The sequence below is a fragment of the Meleagris gallopavo genome, chromosome 22 (assembly GCF_905368555.1).
Source record: "Meleagris gallopavo chromosome 22, MGAL_WU_HG_1.1, whole genome shotgun sequence".
NCBI lineage: Eukaryota > Metazoa > Chordata > Aves > Galliformes > Phasianidae > Meleagris > Meleagris gallopavo.
The window spans coordinates 9,845,897-9,868,867 of record NC_139425.1 but is presented as its reverse complement, the minus strand read 5'-3'; the positions used below and the strand labels follow the sequence as shown (position 1 = coordinate 9,868,867).

Genomic DNA, 22,971 nt, shown 5'->3' with positions numbered 1-22,971 from the left:
GTGGAACAGTGCTTTTTCAATCAAATTAAGTGATTCACTGTGCTTATACCTGCAGTAAACAATAACCATAGCAACCAAGTTTATCCCTTTTGCCCCTGCAGCCTCACCACACCTAATTTATCTGTAATTATTTTAAATTGTTGTAACGTTAGTCAGGCTTCACAGACTAATCTATGGACTTTTCTTGCAGAACTTGTGTTTCTAATATGTTAGTATTAATCATAAACTCATATGACTGCCAGCGATAAGATTTGATAGTAATAGTATCACTTTGTCACAGTATTGCTTGGTGTGGGTGTTTGGGAGCATACTAATCTGCTATTTCAGATCAATATCAGGGGAGGCCAATATGCATGAAAAGTGTACAGAAGAAAGCAGAGTGAATGTTACCTGTTTGTTTTTTCTTCTTTTTCTTTGTAGATTTTCAGAAGACTATTTATCTTCTCTGGGGAAAACCATTGGTAAGTGAAGGGTATGGATTTCAAAAACAGGTTGCTGCACAGCATTTTTAGAAATCACTTGGAAGGTTTCTGAAATGTTAAAAGGAAACAAATGATAAGACAGAGAAAGGTAAAAGATTGCATTGTGTATCTAAGTACTGTCTGTTTTTTCATATGCTCCTGTTAGCTCAAGCAGCTGGCTTCTGTAGTGATGTATGAAAATCAGTTTGGTTAATATTTCCATGTTAGGAGTTCACTTTTATTGTCAGCTCTTTATCTCTGGCTCACAAATATCCTTCAGTGTGGTGAGAAAGCAGTGCAGAGTAGAAAATAGATGCACAGAGATTATACTGCCAAGCATCACTTCGCAGAGCAATTAAGGATCACAAGAAGCTGATAGGATTTCATGTGATGTATGTGAATGCAGTTTGTCAAGCTGATCTTAATTCAGCATTTCTTTTGATCGTGTTTTACAAATATAATAGAATTCTGAAACTTAATGCGTGAGAACAGAATAAAACAGAAGTGTCTGTGCAGACTGACTGTGGTATGAAAGGAATCTTAAATCTTTGAAAGTTTCAAGGAAGAGAAAAAAAAGTTGGAGAGAGTTCTGAGTTGTTCCACATGGCCTCAATGGTGAACTTAGAAAAATGCTTTCACAAAATAAGTTGAATGATTTCTCAGTGTGGTGTATATACTGTGACAGGTAAAGTTTCAAAGTCAGGCTTGAGGTACTTCATCTATTCTGAATGTTTAAATTGCAAAGGATAGAGAATGGAGAAAACAACAAGGGAAAAGAAAAGCAGATCTGAAAATAGATCCTACTGTCACATGGGAAAATACAGCAGATGGTGTTGTCTCTTCCTTTCCTAGTCTTTGGCATACTCATAATAAGCTTTATTCAGTTAACATGACATTTAGAAAACCTGTAATGCTAGAAGTGGTTTTCAGAAGTGTAGCATTTATGGGGTAAAACGTGCTATTAGCAACACCAAAGTCTAGAGTTTCTTGCTTGACAACGAGATTATTGAAAGGATTTAAAGCAAAATCCTGAGGCACCAACCTTCGTGTCAAGAAAGCAGGAGAGATTTTGGAGCTAAGCAACACTGTTAGCTTATTTTTTCCTGCACAGTCTCTACAATCCCCGCCAGGAGAAAAGTGTCCTGAACGATTCATTTATCTATCTTGTTGCAGGTAATCTTGTGCGAGTTGTACCTCATGGACTGTTGGTATTTTTCCCATCATATCCTGTCATGGATAAAAGCCTGGAATATTGGAGAGTATGTTAATTGTTTTTCCTTCATAGGTGGTTTGGTTGCACACTTCAGACAGTTTACAGTTATGCTATTTAAGCATGCTTATTAAAAGTGTGTCTGCCCCCATCTCCATGTGTTTTGCATGGGGAGGAGCAGATGGTGGTGGAAGCTTGAGCATATCCTTTCTAACCAGAATTTCTGTAGAAGTTTGCTTTCGTGTGAGCATTTCTGATATGCTCATTATCTGTTCAACAGGAGCATGATTTTGCTAAAAGAATAGAAGAAGTGAAGCCAATGTTTGTGGAACCCAGGAATAAAGGAAGCTTTGCAGAGGTAGGGAATCTGCACTACATATCTGTAGCATATCTGCAAGCTATTGAGATGTTTAAGTACCTCTCTAAGCTGTGCTTGGGTGTTGATTTTGTGTTCCTAGGATAAAATCAAAATGTTTGGAGTACTTCTTTGAACTATGTTTTCTATTCAGCTTTCTTTTATTCTTCCACCTAGTTGTGCATGGTTTAGTCTTCACATGGAATCCAGTGAATGTTACAGTGCTGTCTGCTTGCCACTGGATCACGTGCTGTTGATTATTATACGAAGTCCCATCGTAGCTTTCTAAATTATTAAGATTTTCACAGTTTCTGGTTTCCTTTTTGCTTTTACATAGCCATTCTGCATGCTTCTAAGAGTTGGTAATATCCTTGAATTGCTTTCCTGGTTTGCATATTTTGTTCAAGGATTTGGAGAAATACATTACAGTCCATGGGTCTACTTTCTTTTCAGAAGTATCTGATGTCAATCTTTTATACTTGCCCAGATTAATGGAGATAGTTTAAGCAAAATTTGCATTAACCATGTTTTACCTTTTAGGTAATAGATGCATACTATGGTAAAATTGCCTGTCCTAAGTCCAATGGTGCTGCTTTTTTGGCAGTGTGCCGAGGGAAGGTAATGTAACTGAGAATTTATTTTGTCTGTGATCAGATTACGTATCACTTTAAATTTAACAAGTATGTTTATGTTGTAACCATAGTCGAGAGAGGGAAGGAGGGAGGGGGAAAGTTAGATGCCCTGAAGCCTTTTTAAATTTATGTCAAGTACATGTATGTTTAATTCTTGTTTTTGTTAGAGATGCATCTCAGAGTTCTCTACAGGGGATGAGCATCATGATACTTACATTTCCTCTTGGCTACGAACAGAAAGTTTGACTCATTAGATGAGAACAACTTTGGAGGAGAATTAAAAGAAACAATTGTGCATGTTGGAATGACACTGATTAGAACCAGAAATATTGCTCAACTTTTAAGATGAACATTAATTTCAAGTCCTCTGGATGCATGTGGTGACCTTTCATTTGAGTGTTGATAAATTGATTTATGATACCAGTGGAAATATTTGTGATGTTGCAAATTACTTAGACTTTTTGCTACTGTTTACCAAAGGAAACTCTTCTTCTTCTGAGCCTTCAGTGCATTTTTTCAGAATAGTTGTTGGATCAATTAAGAAAAAATGTAACTATGGGCAGGGTTCTACTGAATATGCCTGTTATTCCAACATCAGTGTTTGAGAGGAGTAGCATCTGTGGAGAGACAGTGCTTTGCAGTAGCACATCACTGAAGAACAGACAATTTACATTATTGCACTTGAAGGATTAATAGTATGAAGGCAAAATTGGAAACACCTGAGGAAATAAAGCAAGAGTTACGTTGCCAAAGACGTGCTGTGGCTGCTGCTGGTTTAAGCAGAATAGAGTTGGTCATTTCACCCACTCATCCCTGCCATAAATTCTACTGCAGCTGTTTGTGCAGTATGGTAAATGGGAGAACTACAAGACAAAACAACTTTTTTTTCCATGTTTTTGATGGTTTTTGTTCATTTCACAAACTAGTTTGCCAGCGCAGCGTGGGACACGAGTGTATACAGGGCTGTGAGTGACAGCTGCTTGGACAGATGTAAAGATATAAGCTTCACAGCTGGTAATGTCTGTAGTTTCTGAGCAGGTTCTTGGTAGCTTTTAATTACTGCTTTGAATTTTTTTTTTGTTTATTTTTAATATCAAAAGTTTGCCGTGTTCTTATTTCATCTTGCTAACAATTAAGGCTATGGAATGTTGAAGAGATGTTCTGACTTACATTTGAGACATCTTCTGAATACAGCTGTTCTGCTTATCCAGGAATAAGACACATTATTAATCAATAGTTTTGGCAGAGGTATAATTTGTCAGGGCCTCCTAGAGGAAAATACCAGGTTTAAAGTCACAGTAATAAAAGCAAAAAATTTTGCTGAAACTGTAATATATTCACTCACTGCACTTGGCTAGGGACTTAATTTAATAGAGGAAGGAATTCCAACAACTGCTGAAGTTCTCTGAAATATCACTTCAAATCCCGTTGATCATGAAAATCCCTCTCTCTCTTCAGGCCAGCGAAGGCTTGGACTTTGCAGACATGAATGGACGAGGAGTCATCATTACTGGCCTTCCATTTCCTCCTCGTTGGGAGCCCAGAGTTGTTTTAAAGATGCAGTTCCTGAATGAAATGAAAAAAAGTAGTATGGGTGCACAGGTAATGCTGGCCAGTTGTAACTTTTCAGCTGCTTGCAGGTTTGTTGTGCCTTCTTCCCTTCTTGTCTCTGGATTTTCTTCCTGGCCTCGTAAGATCGTGAATGTCAGACAACCTTAGGAGTTTGTCATAAGTATATTCATGTATTTCTGGAAATGATAAGGGTTCCAAATTCTTTCTCCACTGACATGTTTGCAATCAAATACGGCTCAAAAAACAGCGTAATTAAAATTTGGGTCAAAGTCTTTGCGTTTCTTCTTGCAGAAAGAGGGTGAGGAGAAGAATTGCATGTGCTGGTTGGTTTGTGTGTGGTGGTTTTTCTTTTTGGTATTGTCTCAGGCATGAGAATGAATGGCATCATAAACTTAGTTTATTATCCTGCAGGTTAGCTCTTAGGTTCACTGTATTATTTAATACCTGTTTGAATAGCAAGGAAGTCAGTGCATCATCTAAGTAGCTCCTCAAGCTGTGTATTACCACTTGAGTTTTCTGTGTCCCAGCTGTGATTCTTGATTCAACCTGAATTTGGCTTTCCTAGGCTTTTAGAGATTTTTTTCAGAAGATCTTGTTGATACATTAAGTGATTTTCAAATAAGTAGTGACTGCATGTCACAAAGAGTATGTTTTACCTGGTGTCTGATATTAATTCTTTCTCTACATATTGCAGTATTTATCTGGGCATCAGTGGTACAATCAGCAAGCTTCCCGAGCTGTTAACCAGGCTATTGGCAGGGTCATCAGGCATCGCCAGGACTATGGTGCTATCTTCCTATGTGATGACAGGTGAAACCTTGGCTCTAGAATATAAACTTATATCAACACCTTTGTATCCCAACGCATTTATTCGTATTTTCTAAGTGTGCTTGCGTTACTGTTTGGAGAAGGCTACAATTAAGTAATTGAATGTGTAAGATAATTGCGCTGCTTTGCAGAAGTAATTTGTTACCACCTTTGTTTTATATCTTATCCACCTCTCATTTGAGAAGGTAGCCACCAGAACTGCAGTTCTGGAGGAGATGAAACTGAGGAAAGAGTGTAATGCTGAGGCAACAGGAATTTAGCTGATAGCCTTCAATGCTGAGGCTGACAGGGCATGTTGGCCAACAGTACTACTGTTGCATAGTTAAAGATTTTAGGGTTGAATGATATTAATTGGGTGATGGCACAGGATGTGATAACAACAAAGCCCTTTTCTCCTCTGTGCAGTCTATTACATTTGCTGCACTATTTTCGTTGTCTTTCCGTTCCTCCCTTATCCTAGCATTTGTTTAATTCATTTAGGCCGTCTGGCAAATAATTCTTTCCTTTTCTATTCCTACACAGATTCACAACTGAGAACGTAAGGGGCAAGCTGCCTTCGTGGGTCCGCCCTTATGTGAACGTTTATGACAACTTTGGGCACGCAGTCAGAAGTGTCTCAGTCTTCTTCCGTGTTGCTCAAGAAATTGCAAGTATCTTTTAAAAGCCAACAGACTAAAAACTTTTTAAATAGTAATAGAAATGCTAAGATGTGAGAGATATGAAGGAGTCGCTTCTAAACAACCTTTCTTTTGGGGCATCATTGGAAGTTTTGTGGAGAAGGAAGTATATCTGAGTGAGCTATGACAGGATATGTTGTCTTTGCACAACTCATTAGGTTAGATCACAAAAAAAACTTCCTTTTCCAGTCACTCCTAAATAAACAGTGTCTCCACTGGATGGCACACAAATACAGAAACTGATGTTAGTATCAAAAAACTTCCTGGCCCTCTGGGAGAAGTTATATACAACAAAAAGTCAGTCGAACCCGTAAATGTAGATCTAAGCTGACTGGTGTAAAGAGTGAGACAAACCCAGAAGTTATTACACTTCATGACTGGGTCATCTTTACTAATATGGTGTCTCTCTTTGCATTAAGAAGCTCTTTTTCTCAGTAGTAGTTTCTCGATATAGAAATTAATCCTTGACTTTGTAATGTGCTGGAGAAAGGCGTAGCAAGAAATGGGCTGAGGGCCAGAATGGGAAATTCCTTGGCCTCCAAATGGAGACTAGGACTAAAATAAACATGACAGACTTGAATGATTTCCTGGAAGATACTTTGACCAAATACGAGTTGTTCAAATACGTGATGTCTTCAGGTCATTGACAGGATTTCTGGTTGCAAAGGAAGTGGAGTGGAAGAGTAGCTTTTGCCTACTGTAACGTTTTGTAAACTGCTTGCAGATGCCCCTGCCTGCGGCACAATGCCTTTCTGGCTCTGCTGTTACCCTGAGTGAAAATGATGTGGAACCTTCTACTTCATCTGAGCAGATCCTCTCCCTGCAGAAAGCCAAAATTTTGGATGACCATGTTCCCAGTTTGAAGAGGAAAAGGATGGGTAGGTTGATGTCCTCACAGATACACTTGTTGTTGTTTTAAGATAAAGCAGGAAAGACAGAGTAAGGGCTTAGAAACTGGGATAGGAGGGAAAATGCAAAGGGCTCGAAGAACAATGTCAAAGTTTGATCAGAAAGGACATAGCTTGGTGCTAGGAAATCGAGTACCAAGTGCAACTACTGAACAAAGGTGTGGCATGAGAATGTCTCTTGCTGGGAAATTAGTGGAATATCATTGTTCAAAAATTAAAAACTGGAACTCTGTTGTGACTAGCACTGGCTTTCATATGTCCTTCTGCCATTAGTTGAAAGTCCCCTTTAGTTGGATGAAGTTCCTTAGTCCTATGTAGTGATCTGGGTAAGAAAACAAAGAAGGTGTTGGCCTTCAAAGAAAACAGTATTTTAAAATTTGTGGCTAGCTAATGTAAAATAAGAATCTCTGATGTGAGAAATAGCTTATTTCAGAACGTTCCAGCCTGCTTTGCTTCATTTCTGAACTGCAAAATAAAGTGTGTTTATAAACTGATTCCGAAGAAGTTATGAGTAAGTGTGAGACTGAGTCTGAGAATGACACTTCACTTTGAGTCTAAGCCAGTCTGACTGCAGGTTGTCATTTATAAAGAGGTTGGCTTGGCCACCTCCTTTTTCTCCCTCAATTTCCATCTTTGCAGTTATGTTGAATCCATCTATTGTGCAGCTGCAGAGCAATTCAGATGAGCTTATTCAGCTGTTCACTTTTCATCCACGTGAATGGTGGATCCATCCTGAAGGATGGGTTGGAATACATGACTGAAGTGAAGGTAGAGGGGAAAAAGCTTAATTATGTAACTCTTTCAGTGTAAGCTTTTGATGGCACTTCTTAGCTGTAACAGCAAGCTACACTTGTAATCCTAACTTTGGCTACCAGCTTCTTATTACTTATGCAATTTGATTTGTAGCTAAAGATGTTTAGATTCTCAAAACAATTACTTTTCTTAGTAAACATTTCTATGTAACTCATTTTACAAGGTAGAGAAAATGTATTTTGAAGAGAGCCTTTTTGAAGTAGCAAACACAAATTTAACACCACTGACAGATCCATATTCTTATATTTAAAAACAATTGCACGTGGATTTTGAAGAGTAAGAGAAGTGGAAGAGGAGATCAAACAACAGGTCTTTGTTGTCTATCTCTGTGGATTGCTAAGTAAGATTTTGAGGCATTGCTAAGTCAAAGAAAATGCAAGAGAAAGCACAAAAATGTTAATTTGTTATCTGCATTATGCAGTAATGCCACTAAATGGAGGTGGAGCATCCAGCCTCTGCACAGAATATGAGCAAGAGATGATCTCACCTAGAAGACAATGTATTGGGCTTTTGGATGCGTTGGAGCGCAATGAGAAGAACAGCAAAGAGGTGGAGGAAGATGATGGTTTGCCAGGGGAGGAAAAGGTAATGATGATGCAGCAGCAAAATAAGTAAATATTGTAGGCTCTAAAGCAAAATGAGTTTAGCCTTGATTTTGTAGCACCAGTTCAACCCTTTTGAGGAAAAACTAATTGCACTAGAATCTGCAGATTCTCATAGTGAAGTTTAACGAAGAGATTCCTTGCCACATTCAGTTAGATAACCAGTGGGTGCATACTTGGACTGTTCTTCATAACTGCTGACAATGTAGGTTCTGGAAGCTAACTGCAGTCTGGAGAGCAAAGAGCTCTTTTTTAAAAAAAAAAAAAAGTGAGGTTTGACTGATGACTAGACTCCAGGAAACATCTAGAACAACTTTCCTAAGCAGTTTTTTAGAGGAATATGCCTAAGGGAACATGTGAGTGTGTAAGGGGTATCCAAGGAGTATTTAAAAAAGAGTATTTAAAAGATATAAATGGAAATGGATTTGTGACAGATGAAATGTACAAGCTTGAAGAAACAATGTTTTGCTTGTGTGTAGCTGATGAGAAATGAGCTCCATCACTCATGGGCACCTTAGTCATGGCATGGTATGGACATCTGAACTCATTCTTTGGAAAGCCCAGTACATTTCCTGGGGCTTTGTCACCCTGAGAAAAGCATCCTGTTACACAGCTGCACTGCTTTTGATCCAGCTCAGGTTTTCCTTAAGTCAAGTAAGCTGATGGTCTGGATGACTTGACAGTGAGTCAGCTCGTGTCCATCTTCCTGTACAGTGTTACCATTTGCTTGTGGCTTGCAGAAGACTGTGGTCATCCTGTGCTGCACCAAAATTGGCAGTGTGGTGCTGAGATGTAGCATGAACTCTGGCTCCTCCAGAAGCACTGCACAAGTTGAGTGTCGAGCTCTCTTTACTGACTGATAGTATGGTCTGTGTGCTTTCATAGCTTTATTCACCATCCACCATGGGAGCTGTATTATTCTATCTTTTATCAAAGTTGCACAGTACCCTTGCACCCTATGTTGAAATTAAGCTGCTCTCATTCTGAAACGATTTTATTGGGTGGAAAATTTCTCTCTAAGGAAACAAATCTTTAAAAAAAAAAAATAAAAAATCAAAAAACAAGAAATAGTATCTCAGTCCAGTGAAAGAATGACTTGAGGTTTTTTTTTTTCCTTGTGAGAAATACTTTTTTTGTAATTCTGTTACATGATGCTCAAGTAGAATATATTTAAATGGGCACTTTTATTGATCAGATATGTCTGGAATTCACTCTTCTTCTAGTGTTATGAGTACATTGAAGGCTCTATTTCTAACTATCAGCAGCTGGCAAATCTACTGGCCTGGAGTTTTGTTTGTTTTTTATTGCTTTGTGTGATTAATTTAGTTTGTCTCTGGAGCTTTATGATCTGAACATTTAGAAGCCACAGTGGAGTAGTGGAGTACAGTTGTTCACTGGTTCTTCTCAGAAATAAACTATGCTGTTCTGTAGATGGACTGATAGTCACATACTCACTAAGAAATTCTTTATTGGGCAAGAGCAAAGAAATAAATCACTTGAAGTACCTGCTTTCTCAACAGGTGTGTAGAAATCAGTGGGCAATATCCCACTGCTTCATCTGTTGCTCAGATGAATGCTTGCAATGTGGTTGATACTGACTTCTGCTAGTGTTGGAGACTGCTGTTAAGCAATTGCACACCTGTTGCTTATGCCCATGCACTTAGCTTTTGGAGCTTTGTGTATGCCGGCGTTCCCACTCACAGTTGTACAAGTGCAACTCTTTGTTACTGGAAATGGGGAACACAAGAGAACCTGTTGAACCACAGGAGTTTCTAATACTGTCTCCTCCCTTCTGACCTGATGTTCCCTATGAGATTGCTTGGGCTTCTCAGTATCCCAAGAGAAGTCGTGACAGTTTCTTCAGTGAGAAGTACTTCCAGGCATGAAAGTGAGGGGGTGTGTGAGACATCAGTTCCACACCTATGTACCCTCCCAGGCCTACCCTGAAACAGTTAGCTGTAAGCCTAGCTTTGCTTCATCAGGAATCTTCTCTCTGATTTCCTCTGCTTGGTTCTGTCCTTTTGAAATGTGCAGTAGATCATTACTTTCCAGAAGGAGGTAAGTGCCATAGTTTCCTTTGCAGTAATTTACGTTGCTTTGTTTCACTCTGAGCGGTGTCACAAGCTGGATTAACAAGATTTACTACTGGAAAATGGCTGAATTGAGTAGATTATAATTTGAAAAGCATTTTGGAGAGCTTTTGGTTTATTTTTAATTTAATCTTTGTAGGCACAACGTCTGTCAACACTTTCCCTTCAGTATGAGAAGAGGCTAACAGATGAGCAAAAAGGAGGAAGGAAGAAAATAAAGCTGGTCAGCAATCCAGTACGTGTTTTCTTGTGTCTCTGCCATCCTTTTGATATGTAGAATGCTGTCATTTGAATTGAAAATTTCCAGGCAGACAGATGACTGATACGGACTGATGTTGATGCCAAAACAAATTTAGTTTTTTCTAAATTATAAATATTCATGAGTGCACATCTGAAATCTGTTTCTGACGTGCTCTTTCTTGAATTTAGACATCACAAGGCCAGTCAAGCACAAAGGTTCAGTTGCTTTGTTCTTTGACTGTAACTACAGTGCAAGCATAGCTCTCGTTATTCACCCAGCGTGGTGGATGGGTTTGTTCTTTTTATATTGGTAGTAGAGCCTCAAATAACATAACTGACCAGCTTGGTTTGGGTAAGTGATCACATTGTGACCTCACCTGTCGTGCATTGATGTGCATCATGTTAGCAGCTGTGCGTTTTTGTTGTGTTGTCTCCTAAGAGAATGGAGGAAAGCACGGTACAAATCCTAATGCAGCCTGTTGCCTGAGAGCCATGATGAATTCATGGGGATCCCAAGTGATTGTGGCTGGCAGTAGTTGTTGAAGATGCTATCTAACTGAGTAATGTCTGCCAGTCACTTGGCATCCAGAACTAATAGAGTAGTCACAGATCCTGATGTGCTGGTATCCAAGGTGTGAAGAAGGGAACAGGTTAATTGCAGAAGGTTGTGTTTACAGTTTGTTATTATGATGAATCAGCCTGGCCCTGAAAGTTGCAGCTAGTCTCATTTCTGTTAATAAGCCTTATCCTAAGAATAGAATTGTGAAATGAAACTTGGCTACCTTCTCTAGGAAGTGCTCCTCTGAAGCAGTCAGTTTTGTCAGCAGAGAAGATGAATGTCATTGCTTTTCTTTCATAAGAGAGCAGATACAGGTACTAGGAATAATGTTTTAGGAATAGATATGATAATCATCTGGGGAAATTAATAGTATACTTACGCCTCAGAAGATTGCCCTATGACTTGAAAATGCGTGACAAGGGTCATAGTTACGTTGAAACTGAGTAAGAACACTGTGATCTGCACTTTCATAAAGGAGGGTTCATTTTGAGTCTTTTTCAAGTTCCTACTGCTTGTCATCACAGAGGACAAATGTTTCCCAAAACTAGAGAGTAGTCTAGGTTTTCTGTGCATTAGAGGAACTGAAATACATGAGCACCTTCCATTCTTTGAACGTGGATATTTGCTTTTCTTGTGTTGCTACATTTATTACAAGAGTCACACATTTTGTGAAAGCATTGCATTGTTCTGTGTGCAGTCCAAGGCACACAGTCATTATGACTTTCTGTTAAAGATACCTTCTGCCTCCTGAAAGTCTCAAATGTTTGAAGAATGCTGCAGAATGGTAAACGTTAATCTCATCTGAATACATATGAGAATAGTTCCTCTCCTCAACCTGTCTACTGAAAAACCTTCTTGTCTTCTCAGCTGGCCAGCAAGATAGCAGACCCAACTGAGCCAAAGAAGGCCCGAGCTGCCTTATACATTGCAACAGTGAAGAAGACCCTAAGCCAGCAGAACTATAATCTCTTCTCTGAGGCTCTTCAGCGCTACAGGACCACAGCTGACTTCAATACTATGTTATCTCAAATGAGTTCCCTTTTTACAGAGGATGAAAAAAAGCATATCTTGCTGCGAGGTATGAAGAGTTCCCTGCTAAATTTATATGACGTGACTTTGTGTTTTAGACAGGCTCTGTTTCACGAGGACAGGAGAATCTGAAAAGTCACTGATCATTTTTTGTACACATGAGCAAAGGGGCAGATTTTTCTGTCACTTCTTTCATCTGCCAAAAATAAAATTAAAAAAAGCATAGTTATGCAATTTACAACGTGAGTAAGGCTGTATGTAAGGAGTAAGGCTAAGGAGTGGGAATGTGAGCACTTGGGACTAATAGCCACAATCTCTTTCCCAATTTGCCTTGCTTACTCTACAAATAAGAGAACATTAGATTGCCACACTGAGGTAATAGGCAACGTGTAGTTTTCTAAAGCTGCAGACACATGAAGTCTGAGGTTCATTTGACTTGCAGTGAGGTTTGGGTTTTGGTCCGTAGGCATTTTACAGTGAAATGAGATGATGTGTAAATTGCTTCCTGTTTACAGTGGAAAAATTACAGTTAATACCTACAGCTTTGCTGGAAGATTGCTCTATAACTTCACTCAGTGTTGTTCCTAAGTGTACTTACGTAAATACTAAAGAACATCATTCAGGCTTTAAGTTATTTAACTGCACTAATCCATCCTACCATCATAAATTTCTGTGGCATTTTTTACCATGTTGTGAACTGATTTTTTTTTTTTCTTGTTCTATTAATTTATTCTTCTTCCCTTCCTCTAATGAAAGAATTTTACCAGTTTGTTCGACCTCACCATAAAAAACAATTTGATGAAGCATGTTGCAATCTGACTGGGGTGGGCTGTGGATACAAACCTGAGCACAGCCTCCTGCTGGAAGAGAGAGAGGGACTGGCAAAGAAAAGAGGTGAGGAACTTTGGAGCTTGTCTGATCATAGAGTGAGATGAAGTGTGTAAAAATGCAAGGGTGAAAAGCAAATTTGATGAATCAGAATGCAGCTCCGTCTCTGCATTGCACGATCCTCCTGCCTGCCATGCCACAAGCATGCACAGATGCCTGCACTTTGGCTACTGCATTGGTGGTAATGGTGCCATCTTTTTTCAAAAGGACATTTTACTGATGTTTGTATCTCAAACCTAATCAGGTGGATTTCAAAACTTTGTGTGCATTCCTCTGGCTGCTTTGCTACCCCAAAGTGCCACCAGAATTGTGAACAGCTGTTTTGTGAACAGTCTTTGAAATCCTGGAGCAGTAAGATGCTAAAGGAGCAGGGTGTTGATTCATGGGGTGACAAAGTTTGCAATACATCATTCTATTTTCATTCTTCCTTCACTGCTAACAACCTGGTTTGCTTTAACAGAAGAAAAAGAGAGTCGGCAGAAAACAACCTTCTCAGAGAACTCATGCGTTCAGCTGAATCCTGGGCTCCACTTGAACCAGGGGGGATTTCACTTGACAGCAGGACAGACCAGTGCAGGTATGCTTTGTGTTAAGTAAAATCAGAGTCCTAAGGTATTGCATGTATTGCATGTTATATTTGATTTTGTCTTTGTAAATTCTCCCAATGGGAACCAGTGTTTCCTGTATTCACCTAGCACAGTGGGCCAGCACCAGCTCACTGTCTGTTGGTAGGAGTGAGGGTACTGAGAGTTTTCAGCAAGGCTCGTACAGCACAAACACAAGTCAGTAACGTATCAAGGTGGATATGAAAGGAACCAACTAAAGACAGAAGTTTGCACTAGATGTTGATCTGTGTGTCTCAGTGAGGGAGAGGGTGAGTTGACAAGACTGCTGCATGTCCTGTTTGCCCAGGGATTGTGAACAGGAGATGTTTGGGGAATGTAATTTTAGATGAGGTCAGTCTGAATTTAGGTATAAAGCAAAATGCATTTCCTGTTTTGTTATGAGGATTGCATACAATCCTAGCGTGGGCAGTCTGTTTTCTGCAGAAACAGAGGCCAGTAAATATATTCTCACAATTACACATAATCTCTACCTGTATCCTTCTAATCTCTTACTGTCCAATATTTACCCTTGCAGTCAAAGGCTCAGTTCTGTTGTGATTACTGATCTTCCTGAGAACAGCTGGGAATTTTCTGTATTTCTTACAAGGAAATCAGTTGGGCAGCTTAGATGTCTCTCTTAAGAGAGTAAAGAATTGTCAGACTAATCCTTTCTTTTTAAAAACAAAAAGTAAAATAGAAAGCCAATGATTCCTGGAAGGCTTTGAAAGCTTTTCATTTGTGAGGCCACGTTACTTCTTTTGTTGAGTTTCCTGGCTTTATTTTGAATTTTAAGAACTCTGGCATGAAATAATCTTTGGTAATTTATTTTTTTTCCCCGAGATCTGTGAGATTGATCTGCACAGCAGATTGTTTCTGCTAAAAGCAAGTAAGAAAATAACAGGAATAAATGTATGCAGTATTTCTGTGACTCACTCCCTGGGTAGGTCTGCTCCTGTGAGAAGCTACCAAAGAGAAAACTCACACCCATATTTTTCCCCTTTCCAGAAGTTGAAATAAGTCCATCTTTTAAAAGTTCATTATATGCTGTGAAGGATAAAGATTTAAATACCAAAATATGTGGTTGGTTAATTTAAATCAGCTTATTATGTGTTTTACCTGCATTTACATACCTCTAATATGCAAAACATACAGTTTTCTTCTAAAACCTGCCAGAAACAAACTGACATTTTGAAGAGAAGTCCAGAGTTTAGCAAGATGGGCTTAGCTACACCTGTCTTCTCTGCTGCTGTCTCATTGCACTATCTATTTTGTTATTTTGGGTGGGTTAAGCTCTTTTGACTTTTGGCTTTCCTATTGGGGGTGAAAAAGGACACCTCTTCTCCTTCTAGTATTAGAAAAAGAAATATCATCTTTAAAATTGCTATCAGGTTACTTGCTTGTGTATCAGGCCAGTGTAGTTGGGTAAGCCATCAACTTATAATGCTTGTGCTCCTTTAAAGGATAGCATGAAACCTGATTTGCTGCTGACCTCCGTGCACAGCCTCTTCTGTGTTACCTATTTCTCATTCACCATTTCACACATTGCTCCATTTCAGAGGTTTTAAACTCCCAGAGATGCTAACGAGGTTCCCAAAAATGAATTTGCTCAGTTGGAGTTGCCAGGAGCACCAAAGTCACGTCTGACTGCAAGCAGCAGTGGTTGGAAGTAGTTTAGGAACCCCTCTCTGAATGAGGAGAAATGAACACAAAGGACTGCTCATCTGTGTTCTTTGCCTCTCAGGGGATAACGCCAGTCAAGCTGTGAGTAAGGACACAAAAAATGCATCAGGCCCAAGGAGAGATCACCACCAGGCCCTCAGGATGACCTACCTCAGTGATGTGAAAAAGGCTTTGAAGGAAAGCGCTTACAGCCGCTTCCATGAGGCACTGCTGGCTTACAAGAGGACGGATGACTACGATGCTATGATACCAGTGGTAGCAGCCCTCACCACGGAGAGGCCAGAAGACTTTCATCTCCTACAAAGTAAGGGTGTTTTGTTTTGTTTTGTTTTAAAGCCTTTTTTAATCTGTTGAAAGTAATATGTAGGTGCTGTGATCCCGTGTGAAGAATAACCTTTCCCTGCTCAGTAGTTAGTTTACAAATTCTCCTCTGCATGGAGCATTGGTAAACATCCCCTCTTCCATCTTCTATTCTGGCAAACCAAATAAATGGAGTAGCAGGAATGCTGTAGTAAGTGAACGCTATTCAGAGAGCAAAAAAATGTCTGAGGTTGAAAGGTTACCTCTGTTCAGTTGGAAACTCTTCATGAAAAAAAAAGTTAAGTAACACATCAGTAATTCCAGTATGAACCTTCAGTCAAGCTGGTTTCAGTCAACTGAGTTCATTACTTTTTTTCCTTCCTCAATTATGTTACAAGTAGTTGTTCTTAGACAAGACAATGCTGACTATTGCACTTGCTGAATGTTGCTCTCCTGACTATTGCAGGTCTCATGGCTAGCTCTAGCAGTGGTAAGTTCTTAGTTCTTACTTGGAGCCAAATAAGCTGAGATTGTTTTTGGTATTAAATACTCATCTGTCGTCTTGCAAGGAAAACTTGGTGATTATTAAATACAACAAAAAGACTGTGCTTCACGAGCCTGAAGATACTCTGAGGACTATGGATGATTTTGCTCATCTTCCAAAGAATTACTTCCCTCCAGAATAACCACTCTTTCATAGTCAGCCATTTGTTTCCCTATGCATTTCACTGCATTTTCTTTTGGCAGGGTTTACCATGTTTGTGCGCCCGCATCACAAAGAGCAGTTCAGACAGGTGTGTAAAGATCTGACTGGAACAGTTGGTGGTGATGAACAGAAACAGCAGATGCAGAAGGAAAAAAGTGCTGCGACTCTGGAGAGGTGGTTCACTAAAAGAGAAAACTGCCCTAAACAAGGTGAGGAGGAATGTTTCTCTGAAGCTTAGGCTCCTGTTTGGTGGTAAGATAAGCAGTGACAGCTTTGGCTGTGGTATGTAAAGAAAGATCAAAGCAATTGGCCATGTCCAAGGCATGTTTTAAAACAAACAAAAAAACAGCAAAACAAGCATAGGCTGTGGGAGGTGGGGAAGCATGAGGAAACAAGGAGAAAATCCGTTATAGGGCCATCTTTTAAACTGAAATGGGTTATGACTGAAGGCGGAATTTTTTTTGCACATTGGAGGGTAAAGACTGAATCAGGATCCTCTAAGAATAGTTTACTGTAGTAAAGTAGTAGGAGTTATTTCAGCATAAAGAGCCTCTTTCAGTAATAACGTTGTGTGTTAAGTACCAGAAACTTCAGGTTTCAAGGAAGTTATTCAAATTCTTTTGTTCTTGTATAATGAGAATTGTGTTTTGCATTTTACTGTAACATGTGCTATTGTTTTCATGGTCTCATGGTCAGATGGAGATGTTCCTAAGAGTGAGGTTCCAGAAAAAAATGAAGGAGAGACTTCCTCCTCGTGCCTCAGCCAGAAATGCAAACTTGAATTGCCAAAGACTGAAGTATCTAAAGAAATGAGTAATGTGAGAGCACCCACAGCTCCTGGAGTTGTGCCTAGCTTACCACTAGAGTTGGATCCAGAGTTTGGTAGGTATAGATGAGCTTTTTAGATGTGGTTCTGTTATTTGCAGGAGTAAACAAATCTAGAACTGAGAATTATGCTGATGCTCTGTTAAAATATGGTTGTTTCCAGCCTGTATTTGCACAGGTGCAATAATGTGTAGTAGGGATTGCAGAGTAGAATTTGTACTGCTACCTGCATCTGTTCTCCATCCAAGTACTTTATTATCTTTATCACAGTGATGTAATAGTTTCCAGGGAGCTTAAATTTTTCTCAACAGCTTCCTTGTAAAGCAGGGATGTAAATTCTCATTTTAAATGGGAATTTGAAGCACCAAGAAATCTAGTTGAGGTCATATGAAAAGTAAGACAACAAGGCCCTGTGTTGCATTTAGATAAAAGAATTTCATAAAACTCTATGATCACTGGTTTCTAGACTGCAGTGGTGGAAGTGTGTATGCATGAGAACTTCACAGGTGGTCAATGGAATTTAGTAATTTCCTTTCTCTCTCTTCCTCTCTCCCCCTCTGCACTCTAGGAAGATACCAATGTCCTAACTGCAAATCTGAGGATGATGTACCCTTAAAATGCCCACTGTGCATCTTCACTTGCTGCAAAACATGTTGGGAGCAGTTCTTAAAGGTTACCTTGTTTATTAGTTTCACTCTTTCCTAAAACTGATAGGGATTTCTGTGCTTTTCAGGAGAACTGTGTGAACAGCCCTGGAAATCAAATTCTTCTGTTGATAGAGAGAAAATCCAAACGCTCATATTCAAGTTTATCACTTGAATGTTTCCTCTGTTATCTTCATTTTCCATGTTCTGCAGTGTGACTGAAGGCAGAACTCTTCTCAGCTTCCTTCAAATGCTTTCTACTCTAACAAGGGGAAATTATTTCAAACTAAAAGAGAGGAGATTTAGATTGGATAAAAGGAAAAAGCTCTTTATGGTAAGAGCAGTGAAGCAGTAGCACAGGCTGCCCAGAGATGAGGTGGGTGCCCCCATCCCTGCAGGCACTCAGGTCAGACTGGGGGGCTCTGAGCACTGATGGAGCTGTGGGTGTCCTGCTCACTGCAAAGGCTTGGATCAGATGGCCTTTAAGGGTCCCTTCCAGCCCAAGTCATTCTATGGTAATAAAGAGTCAATCCAAGAATTGCTAGCATGCGTTTATAATCCATGCTGCTCATGACTCGAGCTGTCTGTTGAATAGAATGAGACTCCTGGGGAGTTTGTTGGTTAGGGAAGCATTTATGACCCCATTCTTAGAAAAAAGGGAGATTGTTGCATTGTCTCAGCCCATAAAAATCTATTTTGTACACGCCTGGGGAAGAACACGTTCCTTTTGCCAGTAAGGCATAGCTTGTAATTATGGTTATGTCAGCTTAAGAATTCACCCCACTGTGAAGAGCTGTGGTATATTAAGCAATTAGTACCACTGTACTGAGGTATTCATCTTGGGGAATTTTGTGATTCTGAGGTCTGGTTTTCTTGTCAGTCCTCATTGATGTGCATTTTGGTAGTTCATAGATCTCAGAACTTACTCAGCTTCAGCTTTTTTTTTTTTAATCACCCTTTAGTGATTGCACATCTTTTAGGCTGGAAATGAACATGAGTAAATCATAGGAGTATAATAGCAGACATACTGAGTCAGAGTAAAGGTGCATCCAATCCAGCATCCTGTCTCTGACAACAGCCAAAAAATTATGGCTAGAGGAGAGTATGTGAATGTGGCACATTGCTATAATGTTCTCACAAACCTGAAACCATTTGCAGGACAGGAATTCCTGTGAACTTCTGTCATTCCTGTCCTATAGCAGGCATTTCCACAACTTGGTGACATGTTATGTGAAGAACTGTCTCTTTTCTTTGTTGTCATTTTGATCTGTTTCTTAGTAGTTCATTTTAATGTCCTGCTTATTTAAAAGGGACAAGCACAAAGCTCTCAAAACTCACCGTGGGCATCCTGTCCTTCCAAAGTGCACCTTTGGAGCCTTGGTCTTTCTGCACACACCAATAGCCTGATCCATCTGTTTCCTCTGTAGGCAACTTAAATCAAAATCTCTGTTTCTAAGGATCTGTTTTCTGCTCTGAACTGTTATGTAGAGGATGTAAGAAGCATCTTCTCGTTAGCTGTTTGTTCTGTACTTCAAGCACCCCTCAAGGTTCAGTGTGAGCGTTGTCCTATGGTCTTTGTATAGAGCATGAAGCTACATGGTCTTGTCACTTTCTGACTCATGACACATCCTTCTAGTGATGAATGGTTCTCAGAGTACAGCAGTGTTGTTGAAAAGTCAGGTATTTAGCTGTTTTGGGTATTGCTTTAGGACTGCAGGAAGACTTTTCCAGGTGATTTGCTGCTCTTCATATAGAAGTGAGGGAAAGATGCCTTGCTGGAGAGCACAGGTTTGCAAACAAGCTGTTTGCAAGTATCCCACGTTCCTCTATAACCAACCACAGAGGAACCACCACCTGATGCTTCCACCCCATTGCAATCCCTGCTCTGGTTCATGGTGTGGGCAGTTCCCCCCCCCACTGATGGCAGAAGCTGTTGTCTGAGCTCTCATCAGATGGTGTCAGGGGTTTATTGCTACTGATGAGATTGGATTTGAAGACTCATCTAGGACAAGTTACTCACACTGTATTTCTTCAGTTCAAATTCAGCTCAGTGTATGCTGTCCTTACTTGAGGAAGTGACTAACAGCCTTGTTAAAGACTCAATGACTTAAGGTTTGCGAATTGTGTCCTTTCCAATTTGTTGTGTTGCTGAAACAGCTTCGTGCTGGAGAGAGTCTGAATAATATTGGAATGTTTCTGAAACTCTTGGAAGAACAGTCAGAATTCCCTGCAGCTGTGTGAGTATTAGAGAGATTAGTGCTGGGTGAGGTGGGAGGCTGCCCATGTGTGAAGGAAGGCATTGCATGGAGCACACTTATGTATGCTGCCTTTGGTGTTAGTTTCCTGTGCAGAGGTCCATTGCTGCTTTTCAGTATTTAAATACCTTGTTCATTCATGCTCTTCTTGTAGGCAATCCAGAGAAACTGGAAGTTGTTCTCCTTTGTGCTATTTTGGTTGTTCTATGGGAGAATTAGTTTCACAATTATGTTACACTTAAAGTTTGGGGGATTATTTGACAAAGCAGTGTGTACAGGGAGGTAAAATTAGTTTCTTCTCCCTCCGTTTAGGGTATTTTGTGTTTGTAGAATCGAAATACAGTGCCCTAACCTACTTTACAGTCCATACTTTGCGTTACAACAGCAAACCTCCATACAAGGGAAGGTTATAGGCAAGGGTTTTCCAAACGTAAGTCAAGAAGCATGCTGAAATCTGGGTTGAGAAACAAGTGCATCACGTACCATGTTCTGCTGGATACCTGGAAAGGTGTGTGGTTGGATGAAGAAATAAATGCACTCTGTACCTCTAGAGGAATCCTGGTCCTGACCACATGTGCCACTGATTTCCTGGTGTGCCCACTTCCTTCTCGTCTGTGCCAGAGGAAGTTCACAGAACTCCTTGGTGACTTTACAGCACTTTGCCAGCAAACACTTCTGTACTTCACAACAGTTCTTGCAAGTTCTTGAATCATGTTCTGTTTCCTCGTTCCTTACTCTTCTAGGTGTGCCGTAGCTGTGAGTCTGAGACAACTGCTCTAAAACCTGTTGCTACTTCACCGAGCAGCCTTTTTGTTTTCCTCTCTGCATTGCTAGCAGTTAAAGCAGTGATTGCGTGGTGACTCCACGTCTAAAAATAGTAGGCACGGTATCTTAAGAGCAATGAAATGAAATGAAAGCGTTGGTTATATTTCATATCAGACCATTGCAAACTTGGAAGAGAAAGTTGATATATAATCTATGTCTTCTTCATTTGTTTTTATAGATGAAGAAGTGCCCCGAATGCTGCTGTGATGTGAAGAAGAAGCGCTTGGTTCGAGCTTATTTCTGGTAATGGTCTCACTGCCAGAAAGGACAAGTGCTTCATGTCAGCAGAAATAGGCTCCTGTGCTCTGGCCCTGAGCTGACAGGAAGCAGGAGGAAGGTTCTTCTAAAGATCTCTGATCCTTGATGCTGGTGAACGTGCTGTGCACCAAAATGTCATTTTGTTCTGCAAATCAATCGAGTCTGAAAGGTCAGGTGTGTGCTGCTGGCAGAAGACAAAGCACCATTGTCCTCTGTTAGGATGAAGATGGTGAATTTATTTACTTTATCCTGTGAATTTTATACTGCCTTAGGCCTAATTGCGTATCCTGGAAGAGGCTGTCATCGCTTGGCCCTCCAGGTAATATCCATCCCTGGAAAAACCCTACAACAGCACTATGTTGGAGTGGAGCTGGCTGTGTTCCCAGGCCAGACACAGCCCTACAGACCCCATCGGTGTTCTTGGAGGAGCAGTTCATGTTCTGCTAGTGTTTACCAGTAGCTGTTGTCTCCAATAGTAGAAGATACTGAAAATCAAATGGTTGGACAGTGAGCAGAGATGCTGCACAGTGCCTGCTGTGCACCCCAGAGCCCAGTGTCATCCACAGTGCAGGGATTTTTGGAAATGTGCTTCTGTAAGGAGGCTTTATATTCTGCCTAGCACTGGCATTCCTGTTGTGTCAGTGTTATTTGATGGTTGTCTTCCAAGAAGAAAAAGAATCTAATTAATTTCAATCTTTAAAATAAAGTGGAATGGATTAAAAAAAAAAAAAGGCTCCTAAATACTTCCACTCTCTAGTAAGTGGTGGAAATAAGGGGTTAACTTAATAAAATAAGATCAGTTTTAAGTCATCAGTTACTTCTCTTAGTTGAACTATAAATAAAAACACTTTTATGTATTGGTTGGGCTGTATTTTTTTTTCTTACCAGATACAGAAACAAGAGCTGGAGTGCCAGTGGCCCTGATAGGAGTACGTGGAGAGCTCTGTGCTGTGGGATTTTTGACATTGGAGTATTTATGATCTTTTGCTCATTTGTCATTCTTTCCATTTGCTGATTGGTTTTGAGGTTAATAATTTCGTTACTTGATTCTTTGTTAACCCACAGGATTTCTATATTTGATTTCTTTATAAGTGCTGTGAAAATGAAGAGAAGATTTGGAAGGATGGTGTCAAGAAGGCACTGATGTTAAGCTCTTGTCCTTTAAAAGGATTTTGTTTTTAACAGGTATAACAAGAGCTGTTGTATTATGGGAGTAAAAACCCCAAACGCTTTCTGGCAAAGCACAGCACCCAGCACTGATGTGTTGCTCTGCAGCTTTGGGGCCATCTGGTTTCTCCTCCAGGGACATCCCAACCTGCACAGCTGGATCATCCCCATTCTGGCTTCTCAGTTTAAGGAGCAGGAAACCCTGGAGCCGAGTGAAACTGGAAGCAGTGAGAAGCAGTTTGGTGATGGTTCAGCTCCTGTGTGCTCTGCAAAGTCCCGTGGGAGAGCTGCAGCTTGCTGCTGGTGCCACTGGAGGGAAACCACAGCACGGGAAAGTGAGCAGTGGTCACTGAAGTGCTTGATCAGAACGTGGGGCAGTTGTCACCTTTCCACAATCAGAATAGATTTCCAGCTGTTTCTTTTCCCCACCACTGGGGTTGGTTTAGTTTTAGAGACCACTTCTATCCAGAAATGCTGCAGTGTTACTGAGATGGGGCTGTGTTAAAACTTCAGTGCCTCCAAAGAGAGTTCTGTGTTCCTTCTCTTGCATTTGAGCAGCTGGATCATCTTGGTGAAGATGCACTGTTTGTGCCTGGACTCAAAGGACCACACCAACATGTTCTGAGCTGCACCTGTGTTCCCAGCGATGGATCTGCTGTTTGTAGGTGGAATTGGGTTGGAGTCAGTCTGGGTTTGTTGTTGCTTTCTTGTGGTCCCTGCCCATAGGTCCCCAGCACAGGGCTGCCTCCAGCACTGCAGGGCAGCAGCAGCAGAGGAACTGCTTCAGGATGTGCTCCCAAGAAATGAGAGCAGCCTTTGGTCGTCTTGGAATGAGCTGGATT

The 22,971-nt window shown here is 40.4% G+C and overlaps 1 protein-coding gene across 3 annotated transcripts in view; it reads left to right on the top strand.

Moving 5' to 3' along the window:
- The window catches only part of RTEL1 (regulator of telomere elongation helicase 1), a 36,864-nt gene extending 15,045 nt beyond the window's left edge, over positions 1-21,819 (top strand). For 2 of the 3 annotated variants that reach the window (XM_085241797.1, XM_019622193.3), the window contains exons 19-36: positions 421-461; positions 1,635-1,720; positions 1,952-2,029; positions 2,567-2,644; positions 4,117-4,260; positions 4,925-5,040; positions 5,581-5,704; positions 6,460-6,613; positions 7,878-8,041; positions 10,288-10,383; positions 11,815-12,025; positions 12,733-12,870; positions 13,325-13,441; positions 15,211-15,453; positions 16,197-16,364; positions 16,852-17,037; positions 17,549-17,652; positions 20,883-21,819. In XM_085241797.1, coding sequence (XP_085097923.1) covers positions 421-461; positions 1,635-1,720; positions 1,952-2,029; positions 2,567-2,644; positions 4,117-4,260; positions 4,925-5,040; positions 5,581-5,704; positions 6,460-6,613; positions 7,878-8,041; positions 10,288-10,383; positions 11,815-12,025; positions 12,733-12,870; positions 13,325-13,441; positions 15,211-15,453; positions 16,197-16,364; positions 16,852-17,037; positions 17,549-17,652; positions 20,883-20,951 — 2,317 coding nt within the window. In that variant the 3' untranslated portion in view covers positions 20,952-21,819. The remainder of the gene's footprint in view (positions 1-420; positions 462-1,634; positions 1,721-1,951; positions 2,030-2,566; positions 2,645-4,116; positions 4,261-4,924; positions 5,041-5,580; positions 5,705-6,459; positions 6,614-7,877; positions 8,042-10,287; positions 10,384-11,814; positions 12,026-12,732; positions 12,871-13,324; positions 13,442-15,210; positions 15,454-16,196; positions 16,365-16,851; positions 17,038-17,548; positions 17,653-20,882) is intronic. The other variant, XM_085241799.1, reaches the window with a different exon arrangement.
- The last annotated feature ends 1,152 nt before the right edge of the window (positions 21,820-22,971 follow it).